The sequence below is a fragment of the Pongo abelii genome, chromosome 22 (assembly GCF_028885655.2).
Source record: "Pongo abelii isolate AG06213 chromosome 22, NHGRI_mPonAbe1-v2.0_pri, whole genome shotgun sequence".
In the NCBI taxonomy this organism is placed as follows: Eukaryota; Metazoa; Chordata; class Mammalia; order Primates; family Hominidae; genus Pongo; species Pongo abelii.
The window spans coordinates 40,854,612-40,867,784 of NC_072007.2; the positions used below are offsets into that span (position 1 = coordinate 40,854,612).

Genomic DNA, 13,173 nt, shown 5'->3' on the forward strand with positions numbered 1-13,173 from the left:
GGCTTTTGTTTGTTTGTGTTTGTTTTTGTTTTTGTTTGTGACGGAGTCTCTCTCTGTTGCCCAGGCTGGAGCACAGAATGGCGTGATCTCAGCTCACTGCAAACTCCACCTCCCAGGTTCAAGGAATTCTCCTGCCTCAGCCTCCTGAGTAGCTGGAATTACAGGCAACTGCCATCATGCCCAGCTGATTTTTTTTTTTTTTTGTATTTTTGTAGAGATGGGGTTTCACCATGTTGGCCAGGTTGGTCTTGACCTTCTGATCTCAGGTGATCAGCCCACCTCGGCCTCCCAAAGTGCTGGGATTACAGGCATGAGCCACCATGTTCAGCCCTATAGTCTTTTTGTCTTTTGGCAAGGAAGTGTTCGAGGAACAAGACCCATTTTTACAGGGTTAAGTGGGAATCAAAAGACTGCATGCAAGTGAACAGCTTTCCCAACACAACAGATCACCAGGACAACTGTAGACACCAGGAACTGTGTTAGGCCATTCTTGCATTGCTGTAAAGAAATATCTAAGACTGCATTACTTGTAAGAATAGGGGTTTCATCGTCTCATGGTTCTGCAGGCTGCACAGGAAGCACAGTGGTGTCTGTTCCTGGGGGGTGCCTCAGGAAGCTTCTAATCATGGCAAAAGGGGAAGAGGGAGCAGTCACATCATGTGTCAAAAGCAAGAGCAAATGCAGAGCAGGGAGGTGCCAGATACTTTCAAATGACCAGCTCTCATGAGCACTCACTATCATACTATCACAAAGACAGCACCAATCCATAAGGAATCTGCCTCCATGATCCAAACACCTCTCACCAGGCCCCACCTCCAGCAATGGGTATTACAATTCAATATGAAATTTGGGTGGGACCACATACCCAAACTATATCATTCCATCCCTGGCCTCCCCCAAATCTCATATCCTTCTCACATTGCAAAATATAATTCAGTCTTCCCAACAGACCCTCTAAGTCTTAACTCATTCCAGTATTCACTCAAACTCCAAAGTCTCATCTGAGGCAAGGCAAATCCCTTGCACCTATGAGCCTGTAAAATAAAAAAAAAAAGTTATCTGCTTCCAAGATACAATGGGGGTATAGGCATTGAGTAAACATTCCCATTTCGAAAGGGAGAAATTGGTCAAAAGAAATGGGCTACAGACCACATGCAAGTTTGAAACCCAACAGCGTAGTCATTAAATCTTAAAAATCCAAAATAATCTCCTTTGACTCCATATCCTGAATCCAGGGCACACTGGTCCAAGGGGTGGGCTACCAAGGCCTTGGACACTCCACCCCTGTGGCTTTGCATGGTGCAGTCATGGTAGCTGCTCTAATAGGTTGTCGCAGAGTTCTTGTAGCTTTTCTAGGCACAGAGTACCATCTACAGGTGAGTCTACCGTTCTCCAGTCTGGAGGGAGATGGCCTTTTCACAGCTCTACTAAGCAGTGCCCCAGTGGGGACTCTGTGTGAAGCCTCCAACCCCATATTTCCCCTCCACACTGCCCTACTAGAGTTTCTCTGTGGGGGCTCCATGCTGTAGCAGGATTCTGCCTGGACACCCAGGCTTTTCCGTACATCTTTTGAAATCTAGGCAGAGGTTACCAAGAATCCACCACTCTTGCACTCTGTGAACCAGCAGGCTTAACACCATTGGAAGCCACCAAGGCTTATGGCTTGCACCATCCAGAGCAGCAGCCTGAGCTATACCTGAGCCCCTTTGAGCCAAGGCTGGAGTTGGAAAAGCAGGTATTTGGAGAGCATTGTCCTAAGGCTGCACAGGGGCAGCAGGGCCCTGGGTCTGGTCCAGGAAACTATTCTTTCCTGCTAGGCTTCTGGGCCTGTGATGGGAGGGGCTGCCGTGAAGTTCTCTGAAATATTCTTGAGGCCTTTTCCTCATTGTCTTGGCTATTAGCACTTGGCTCCTTTGTAATTATGCAAATATCTCTAGCAAGTGGTAGCACCACAGCCTGCTTGAATTCCTCACCAGAAAAACATTTTTCTTTCTTTGGCACATAACCAGGCAGCAACTTTTCCAAACTTTTGTGCTCTGCTTCCTGTTTAAATATAAATTCCAACTTCAAGTCATTTATTTGCTCCTGCATCTGAGTTTAGGCTGTTAGGAGCAGCCAAGACAACAGCTTCTATGCCTTGTTGCTTAGAAATTTCTTGCCAGATACCCTAGGTCACTACTCTCAAGTGAAAACTTCCACAGATCCCTAGGTCATGAACAGAATGCAGCCAAGTTCTTTGGTAAGGCATAACATGTGTGACCTTTGCTCCAGTTACCAATAATTTCCTCATTTCCATCTGAGACCCCATCAGCCTGGCCTTCACTGTCCATATCACTATCAGAATTTTGGTCACAGCCATTTAATGATTCTCTAAGAAGTTCCAAACCTTGCCTTATCTTCCTGTCTTCTTCTGAGCTCTCCAAATTCTTCCAACCCCTACCTCTTATCCAGTTTCAAGGATGCGTCCACATTTTCAGATATCTTTATAGCAATGCCCCACTCCTCAGTACCAATTTTCTGTGTTAGGGCATTTTTGCATTGTTATAAATAAATACCTGAGGCTGAGCAATTTACAAGAAAAGAGGTTTAATTGGCCTATGGTTCTGCAGGCTATACAGGGTATAGGAAGCATAGCAGCATCAACTTCTGGAGAGGCCTAAGGAAGCTTCCAGTCATGGTGGAAGGCAAAGAGGGAGCAGGCACATCATGTGACAAGAATGGACGCAAGTGAGAGAGAGAATGAGGGGAAGGTGCTGCACACTTTTAAATGACCATACCCTGCAAGAACTCCCTATCATGAAGACAGCACCAAGTCATGAGGCATCAGCCTTCATGATCCAAATACTTCCCATGAGTCCCCAGATCAAGCATTGGGTATTATAATTCAACATGAGATTTTGACAGGGACAAATATCCAAATTACATCAGGAACCAAGTGGGAGAATGGATGGAGGATTCTTCAGACCTTTATTTGTACTGTTGAAAGAGGAACCCCAAGTTGGTGCAAATAAATTTGACATACTGTGACAGAGAAAAGCAAAAAATTCTGCCAGAGACTATCCATTCTCTGTGGAAAGATAACTCTGTTAACGTAACACCTGGTTAGAAAAACAAATATATATATCAATGTTTTTTTTCTTTTCTTTCTTTTTTTTCTTTTTTTTTTTTTTTTTTTTTGAGACAGAGTCCAGCTCTGTCGCCCAGGCTGGAGTGCAGTGGCGCAATCTCAGCTCACTGCAACCTCTGCCTCCTGGGTTCAAGTGATTCTCCTGCCTCAGCCTCCCGAGTAGCTGGGATTACAGGCATGTGCCGCCACGTCCAGCTAATTTTTTTGTATTTTTAGTAGAGGTGGGGTTTCATTGTGTTGGCCAGCCTGGTCTCGAAATCCTGACCTCATGATCCACCCACCTCAGCCTCCCAAAGTGCTGGGATTACAGGCGTGACCCACCATGCCTGACCCAATGTTTCATTCTATAATGAAGTTTCAAAATTTCCCAGACATAATTTTAAAAGTAACATAGTTACAGATGGTAGTACAGGTGCCTTTACTACGGCATTTAAATATATGCTGTGTCAGTATAACCATATAGTTTTGTATACTATTAATAGGCAGAAGAGAAACTGTGTAACAAAAAAAAAAATGTAAAAAACCATACACATTTTGACAGAATTCTTACTTTGGTTAAAACATTTGCCCAACCACCTAAATACTCACATGATCAGCCAGCATTCTTTTGAAATTCCATATAACCCGGCAAAATAATTTTCACTAACTAGCATAATTTGGTTCAGATTTGCAAACGTGGCAATTGCTTATAATTAAAATCACATGGTTTGGTTGTGAGACTCTTAACCTGAAAAAAAAAAAAAATCTAGCTCAGGAGAACTTTTTGCCTAAAGAAACAAGAGACTAAAGAAGTTTCCTAATGTAAACTAGAGCAAACTATGAGTCCAGCACTTTTTGTGGTTTGCCTCACTCACCGCTGTAAGTGATAAAAGGCCCTGGGCAAATAGTGACATTCAGACTGAGCATCTGGGTTCCTTGATCTTTGACTGAACCTCCCACTTCTAACATCATATGCTACTACAGTAACTACCATGGTGCCCTGGGCTGTGGCTGTGGCTGCTATCTCCCATCTTGCTGTGGCAGATATTAGGCTACGGGGCCATGGATTTTTTTTTTTTTTTTTTTTTTTTTTTTTTTTCCGGAGACGGAGTCTTACTCTGTAGCCCAGGCTGGAGTGCAGTGGCACAATCTCAGCTCACTGCAACCTCCACCTCCCAGGTCCCAGTTCAAGCAATTCTCCTGCCTTAGCCTCCCGAGTAGCTGGGCCATGCCCAGCCAATTTTTTGTATTTTTAGTAGAGACGGGGTTTCGCCATGTTGGCCAGGCTAGTCTTGAACTTCTGACCTCGTGATCTGCCTGCCTCGGCCTCCCAAAGTGCTGGCATGAGCCACCATGCCCAGCCAGGCTATGGATTCTACTAAGAAACTTCTAGAGAAACCCCAGGATTCCTTTCCCTGTGTTACCCGACTCCATATTCTGTGTTCTTCTCTTTTTAAAATACTGATTATCTCATCTTAGGCTACTTTGGGAAGAGATAGTAGTTTAAATTCTACATCCATCATCTAAATTGAATTAATCATCTGGAATAACTTACTTTATAAAAGAAATGTTTTCTCTTCATACCATATTACAATTATTGCTCTACATACATTTTAGTTCAACATCCTTCATGCGAGAAAAAATTTTGTGTCAGTTTTCAATAAAATCTCCTATATTTACAATATTACTTATTTAACATTACTTTGTTAGATCTGTTACATGCACATGTGTGTGTGACAGAGTATTATTGTGACAAAAATATTGCTTACATGCTGTGAAGCTAAAAGTTCAAAGGCTTAAAATTAGTTATTTCTAAATGAAACTTGTGTTTGATGAACCTGCAATTACTGCAGCCTTGCATATCTGATCGTAAAATATTAGCCTATATGCTAAGTTTTTACCTAACGAATAAAACCCCACAACAGCACCCCTATTTCTAATCACCATATTGTAGGTACCTTGGTCTTTGGCTGCTTTCTTGTACACTACATTTGAATATTTAGGACTGTGGTTGTGTTTGGAATTTTCATTTCACATTATTCTAAATGATCCCCTTCTATTTCCTAGCAGATATATTTAAGTCACATCCCATATCTAATCATCACACACAAAGTGGGTCTGAACATCATTTTTGTCTTTGAGAGTCTCTGGAAAGTATCACCCTGTTACCATATCAGCACATTAACCATACAAAATTAGATCACTGCTTTCTGGGAACAGTGGTTTTGAGTTTTGTGTTTCCAATTTCTGTTTTGAAGATATACAAACAAACTTACTTTTATATTGAATACAACTTTCCTTCAGACTCTATTTAAAGAAAAATATCAGAGTTATATTATTTCTACATCATTCCCTTTAGGATTCCTTTTGATTTAACATTACATATTATTTTGACCTTTATTTGAAATTATAAGCTTGTGCTCCAATGATTGATAGAGGTACAGCAACTTTGAAATATCAATATGTCTCATGTTGCAGACATTATTCTTTAAAAGCAATATGTGTGTCCAGGCAACTCTTTCAAAATTGCAAATTTATATTAATTTCTTAAACTAGGTTATGGAATTAAGGACATTTGTGATTTGCCATAAAGTATTAGAATTCATGCCCCTTTTTCTCAGCTTATAAAGCATTTTAATCTATCTTTCCTTCTGGGATAAAGCAATTTTCTCAAATGTCATTCTACAAATATCCTAGGCTATCTTATAAGAGAGAAATTAAACACTAGTCAGGGCACGATACCATTGACAGAATTCACATGGTTCAGTACCGAGGACAGCCCCCGGCAACAGTAAGGATTGTAGTTTTTTTTTAATATATAAATGAATGAAAAACAAATTAATTAATGGATAAAGTTTATAAACTTTTGTTAAGGTTTTGTATGATTTCCATACTTTTAAAATTAAAAACACGTGCAAAAACATGACTATTAAGATGTTCACACATTTATCTCGCTCCAGAGCCCCAATGCCCAAATTATTTTATTCTGTCCAAATGGTACTATTCAAATCTTTCCCAGGGTAAGCTCAGAGAGGAAGACAAATTCACTAGAAGTGAAAAGTGAGGAGGAGTTTGTACCCCATCATCCTTCACCCTATATTACTAGGGCCATGAATACATGGAAAACAAATACTTTATACCAAACCCTCTGATGTTTCTGATGAAAAAATTGGATTGCACACTTAGGACTGTCTAACAAAATAAAACAAATTACTTTTAATGTGTGGTTTTTCATCCAATTGCTCACACGTTTCTGTATGATTTGCCTTTAAATAATTGCTTCAGTAGCTTTCATGAAAATGCAATTTTGTAAATAAAATGAAATCTCATCCTTTCCATTTTCTGGTTATAGTTTCAGAAGATAAATTTGAAACTATCAAGAAAATATTTGGTGTTTTAAAAGTAGTCAGAAAAAGGAACATAAAAATATTGGAAGGAAAAGTCCAGTGAATCTGTTAGCATCAAATTTTAAGTATTGGCTTTCTGTTGATAGTCTCATGAAGCCAAGTGATATCTTTTGCCTTTTAGTAGTAAATAATTAATCATGTAAAAATGAGGATACTCTGAAGGAAAAAAAAGGTGGGGGGGTTGTTGTAGCAGGGAAGAGATGGAGAAGGTCAAGCTCAAAGAAGATTATCACGACTTGCTGAATATCAGCAAAAACAATAAACTTATGTCAACTCTGTCGCTTGTCATGAGTCTACTTGTCAGCTGTTCATGGATGACTCCATTCATATCTCTCTTGTTAGCCACAGATTAAGTAGCCAGTGCTCTAAGATAGGAGAATCTCTCATATGTTTGAGGTTTTCCTGGCTGGAGGCTTAGGTGTCTGTTTCCTATCATGTGGTCTGTTATTCTCTAGGAGGTTTAGCAAGAGTTGTTCTCATGAAAGCTGTGGAAGAATTCCAAAATAGTGAGTAGAAAAGCTTAAGATCTCCTGAGGTCTATTCTAGAAGCTGGCACTTCCAATGTATTTTATTGGCCAAAACAAATCTCAAGACAAGCAGGGATTTAAGCAGTGGAAACGGGCTGCAGTCCTTATTAGAAGAAGCTGCAAAATCATATTTCAAGGTGCCTAGATACAAGGAAGAATGAAGAATTTACATTATTTTAGTAAGTAACTTACAACATGACAGAATATCATTAATCTCTTTATATAATTTGTTGGGTGGGCAGGGAAGCTTGAGAGACATATGGTTCATCAGCATGGTAAAATAATGTGCTCTGAGAAACCTCCTATGACTAAGAATAAGGAAAAAACAAAAAATTACAAATTTATTTTGAGTCTACTTTGATTTAAAAATCATTAGATACAACAAACTTTGTATAACTAAATAAAAAAGCATTTGTTTATTTACACATTACTTATAAACATATCTATGTTGAAAAATATGTATATATACATTACTGCAATAAACAACAGTTTAATCAGAAAAACTAAATGAATTCTACATATTGCAAGCAGAAAATAATACTTCATAGTCATTGGAAGTGTAGGAGAAGCAAAGGTGGGAGAAGACCCCTATTATCTCATGCATTCTTTGCTAGGCTTCAAATCAAGAAATTGCAGGAACCAGGGGAAAGCACAATTTTTTTTTTCCTTTTGAGATGGAGTCTCATTCTGTCACCCAGGCTGGAATGCAGTGGCTTGATTATCAGCTCGCTGCCACCTCCCCTTCCTGGGCTCAAGCAATTCTCCTCCCTCAGCCTCCCGAGTAACTGGGATTACAGGTACATGCCACCATGTCTGGCTAAATTTTTTGTATTTTTAGTAGAGATGGGATTTCACAATGTTGGCTAGGCTGGTGTCAAACTCCTGACTTCAGGTGATCTGCCAGCCTCAGCCTCCCAAAGTGTTGAAATTACAGGTGTGAGCCACTGCGTGCGGCCAGAAAGCATAATTTTCAATAGTTGGACTTCTCTCTTTCCAAGGCCAGTGATTCATAAGGAAATGTTCAGAGGATGCTGCAAAACCTTACATCCATGAAAAGCCATGAATATCATCTGCTTTGGCCACAGCAATGATATAGTTTTGGTCTCTTTTATCTTTCAAATCTCTTAAAGCTACTCTCATTGACTGAGAGTAAACACAATTCTTGTTCTGAGCAATCAAGTTCCTGAGAGAGTATGGAATGGTGCTAAGCTGCCTAAATATGATCCCACTAGGATTTATAAAATTTGTAATTTTTACGGATAGATAATAGTTGTACATGTTTATGGGATACATGCGTTATTTTGATTCAAGCATACAATGTGTAATGATCACATCAGGGTAATTGGGATATCTCTCATCTTAAACATTTTAATTTATGTCAGTAATATTTCAATTTCACTCTTCTCATTACTTTGAAGTATACAATAAGTAGCTGTTTCCTATGATCACCCTATTGTGCTATCAAATACTACACATTATTCCTTCTATCTAACTATATTTTTGTACCCATTAACCAACCCCTTGTTTATCCTCCCCATTGCCTCCCACTATCCTTCCCAGCCTATGGTAACTATCAAACTGTCACTCTGTTCTCTTTCTCCATATACACCATTGTATTAATCACTTTCTCCATGAATATCCCTTGCTTCCAACACCTGCGTTTGGATGGTGCTAGTAAAGAACATCTCAAATGTTAAATTTATTCATCTGAAATACACTATGCGTTATAGTTGCCTAATACAGCCTAGAGTTTACATGAGTGGGACATTTTTTCTGTCTTCGTAAGGTACTTCTGACTCCCACAGGCAGGTGACTGCCGAGTAGGACTAAGACCCATCCCATGGCACTTTTGGCTCCTTTGCCTTGGATCAAGACCATGTGGGAAACACCTTTCTTCAGAACTGGTAGAACAACGGTGAGGCTAAAGATGGGTCCTCGATTCCAGTTAAGGTAGGGGTAGAAAGTCATTCCACACATATACCACCTCAAGTGGAGGACCCAAGGATCAGATCTGAGAATACAAGCCAAAACAGGTCATAGGCTAGTGCGAGGAGATGAAGGGAGTTCTGGAGGAACTATGAGAGCCAAGGCTCTCTGGATTTTAAAAAGAAAAAATGATCGGGAAGCAGAGGCAGGAGAATTGCTTGAACCAGGGAGGCAGAGGTTGCATTGAGACGAGATCACACCACTGCACTCCAGCCTGGGCGACAGAGTGATACTCCGTCTCAAAAAAAAAAAAAAGAAAAAGAAAAAGAAAAACACACAATGAAAAGATGAAGACTCATAAGGAAAAATTCTGAGTACAGAAAGTACACAAATTAATCATGGCAGGAGCAAGAAGAGAGAGGTTTCAGATCTTTTGGAAGGGAATTCAAACAGACAGAAAACAGTGAGTACTGGCAAAATAGTATTTGGGTTTATTTTTCCTGTTACATTGAGGATTAATGCAAGGGTAATTTATCAAACATGTGATTCTGTGAGCAGTGAGGGACACCTTCTCACCATTTTAGATATTTCTCACTCTCAACCAGCACTGCAGTTGTACTGTTTCTTTGCTGCTATGTAGCCCACACCTTCCTCCTGGATGGTGAGATCCTGTTTCCCTAGCCATTTCAGGCCATGGTTGCTGCAATTTCTCATTAACAATTATCTCTGGGCATGGAAGAACACAGAACCCTTCAGTGAGACCCCTGAATTTCAAGTTTATTTCCTTGCACATAATCATTTATGATGTCATCTATTGTCTAAATACAAAGGAAATAATTCTACATAAGATATATTTTACTTACACAGTGAAGTTGTGATAGTATGTTCAAAGAGGCCTAGTTTCCATAAGTATCCACTTTGCCATCAATATATATTATTAATAAATGATATATTATATTGGTATATTACATAATTTATAATGTTAATAAATATTTATACCACAGTGATTGATGTTGCACATACATACACAGTTAAATTGATGGCCCCATTCTCAGTCCTCCCAACTTAGTTGGGACAGCTAATTTATTCCTCTGCTATGGACTCAGCGATATATGTGACTTGTTTTGATCAATGAGAAGTTAGCAAACTTGATATAAATAGAAGCTTTAAAAAAAGTTTGTCCATTTCAAAAATTGAAAAGCTTAAATCAATGCTCTATAATTTTTAATTTGAATTGAAATTTTTAGTTTGAACTCATTACTTTTAATCTTTAAAAAAAAAAAGAGAGAGAGTTTTTTGGCTCTCTCCATTGAAACAGCATATAAGCAATCACAATGTAGCAACAGTGAACATCACTAGTGTCCAGAGAGTCTTCTCCAAATATCAGTGTTTCTTTAAAGAAAAATAAAAGACGTTTTCCTAATCAAGGGCAGGAAAGATAAAAGATGAGTCTGGAAGATCTTCTCATATAAGAATCAAATACTTTACAGAAGATACTACTAAAGTCTTGTCAAAAAATACTTAAACCAAATTAAAAAGGTTTCTACCAGCCCATGATAGGACAACTTGACATCAAAAAGAGAAATAACTATAATTGATGGATACATGTCAATTAATTAAAACACTATGCTATTGTCATAAAGACAGACATATTGGCCAATGGAGCAGTATAGAGAGCCCAGAAATAAACCCACATATATGCAGTTATTTGATCCTGGCAAAGATAATTATTATACACACTAGGGAAAGTGTAGTTTCTTCAACAAATGATGCTGGGGTAACTGGATATTCACACGCAAAAGAATGAAATTGGACCCTTATCAAACATCCAACAAAAAACTCAACCTGACATAAATTAAAGACTTAAATATAAAGCCTCAAACTGTAAAACTATTAGAAGAAAACATAGGGGTAAAGATTGTTGATATTGGACTGGGCAATGATTTCTTAGATACGACGTAGTGACTACAGTTTACAATAGTGCATTGTGCACTTAAATATTTAGGGTGATGTTGTTAAAACATCTATGAGGCTGGGAGTGGTGGCTCATGCCTGTAATCCCAGCACTTTAGGAGGCTGAGGCAGGCAGATCACCTTAAGTCAGAAGTTCAAGACCAGCCTAGCCAACATGGTGAAACCCCGTCTCTACTAAAAATACAAAAATTAGCTGTGTGTGGTGGTGCACATCTGTAATCCCAGCTACTCAGGAGGCTGAGGCACGAGGATCGCTTGAACATGGGAGGTGGAGGTTGCAGTGAGCCCAGATCGCATCACTGCACTCCATGCACTCCAGCCTGGGCAAGAGAGATACTCTGTCTAAAAAAACAACAACAAAAAAAGTCAATGAGTGCATAAGAATGCTTAAGCATATTATTTTCACAACTGCTAAATTATATACTCATTCTGGAAATTGATCAATGAAAAAATCAACTATTTTCCTCTCCTGAATAAACTCATTGATGAGAATTTTTTTCTCTTTATAGGTTTCTATCTTCTATAGGTAGAAGTAATGATAAAATTGTAAAATCAGCATTTTGAACTTCTGGCAATAATGGGTCTAAGTAACTATTACTGAATGTAAAAAACTGTAGCTAAAAAGTTTTTGGGGGAGATTGTAAAATGAACCCAATCCACAATCCCAACCTTACTAAATGTGAAGCAATGGGCCACTCAGACACCATGTACGTCCTAATATTATGTAATAAAATGTACACAGAGCAACTATAAAATATCACTCTTGTCAACAAATAGTAAAAATAACTAGAATCACATCAACCTTTGTCATCTACCTGTAGATGGTATGAGGGATAGAGGAAGATATGAAAAGGGAAAATAAGAAAGAAATCAGCCACATCTAAAATGTAAGAATTCTATAGGACAATAATAAAGTTTCCTCGTAACAATAAAATACATTTAAAAGGATAAAAAAGAACCATCACATCTCTAAAAAGAGTTAAAGACATGCCTAAATGTAATGAATGTGTGTCTTAATGTAAAAAAAAGACTATGAAAATATATTTTGGAAGCAATCAAGGAAAACTGATCACGAATTAACTACTAGGGGATACCAAATAATTTTGTAATGCCATTGGTGTGACAACAGTATTGGGGCTCTCTCTACATATATTTTTTTAGACTTCTGTTGTGATAGAGATAGACACTGAAGTACTTATAAGAAAAATGTTGTCTTGCCTGGGATTTGTTTTAAAATATTCAGCAGAACTAACTAACTACAAAAAATGTACAAGGAGAGAAGGAACTGAAGACAGAATATTGATGATTATTAAATTCCAGGGATGTGTTTATAAAGCTTCAAAATACAATTCTATATACTTATAGGTCTGAATAAAATTTACTTATTAAAGTAAATAATGAACAAGAAAAAAACAGCTGAGTCTGCTAAATAAACTCTATTGTTAATGAAAGTTATTTTTCTATGTAGAAGATTCCCACATAATGTATGCACAAGTAATGATAGAATTTTAAAAATCAACCTTTTACAACCCATTCAATGATTAGACACAAAGTTGTCAAATATTTTAAGCTAAACAAAGTATGAGTAAGGGCTTTAAAATAAGAATAAGAAAAACACATTAAAGGCATTTGATCATGAGAAGGCTGACACAATAGCAAAGTCATCTTGTTTATAAAGGCCTCACATTGTTTAATAAAACAAATATTCAGGAAGTATACTAATACAAATTAATAGAAAATATGCAATCAACAGGTCCTGTGGTGGGTCCCACCCACCACTGAGGGTGTATATAAAAGGACTGCCTGGGCATATAGGGATATTCAAACTGAAGAAACTGATTCCTTGCTCCTCAACCAAATCCTCCACTCCTGAAACCATGTGCTACTACAGCAGCTACTATGGCGGTCTGGGTTATGGCTATGGAGGCCTGGGCGGTGGCTATGGCTGTGGCTGTGGCTATGGCCGTGGCTATGGAGGCCTGGGCTGTGGCTATGGCCGTGGCTATGGCGGCTATGGATACTGCTGCTGTCGCCCATCTTGCTGTGGAAGATACCGGTCCTATGGCTTCTACTGAGAAATATCTGGCAACTCTACCTCGTGGTCTCTTCCACATGGACTTCCTAAATCTGCCTTCATAATTCTTCATATGACTAATTCATTTTTCTGTTGTAAAATGTCAACATCATCCTTAAGTATCTGGAAGAAAAAAGAGGTCAGATTCTGCAAGCCTCA

At 38.5% G+C, this 13,173-nt stretch overlaps 1 protein-coding gene across 1 annotated transcript; it reads left to right on the plus strand.

The window, feature by feature from the left end:
• Positions 1 to 12,759: 12,759 nt before the first annotated feature.
• LOC112130468 (keratin-associated protein 20-2) lies at positions 12,760 to 13,173 on the plus strand. The gene has a single exon (XM_024239260.2). It carries the CDS (start codon positions 12,818 to 12,820, stop codon positions 13,013 to 13,015), a length of 198 nt encoding a protein of 65 aa, XP_024095028.1. The 5' UTR covers positions 12,760 to 12,817; the 3' UTR covers positions 13,016 to 13,173.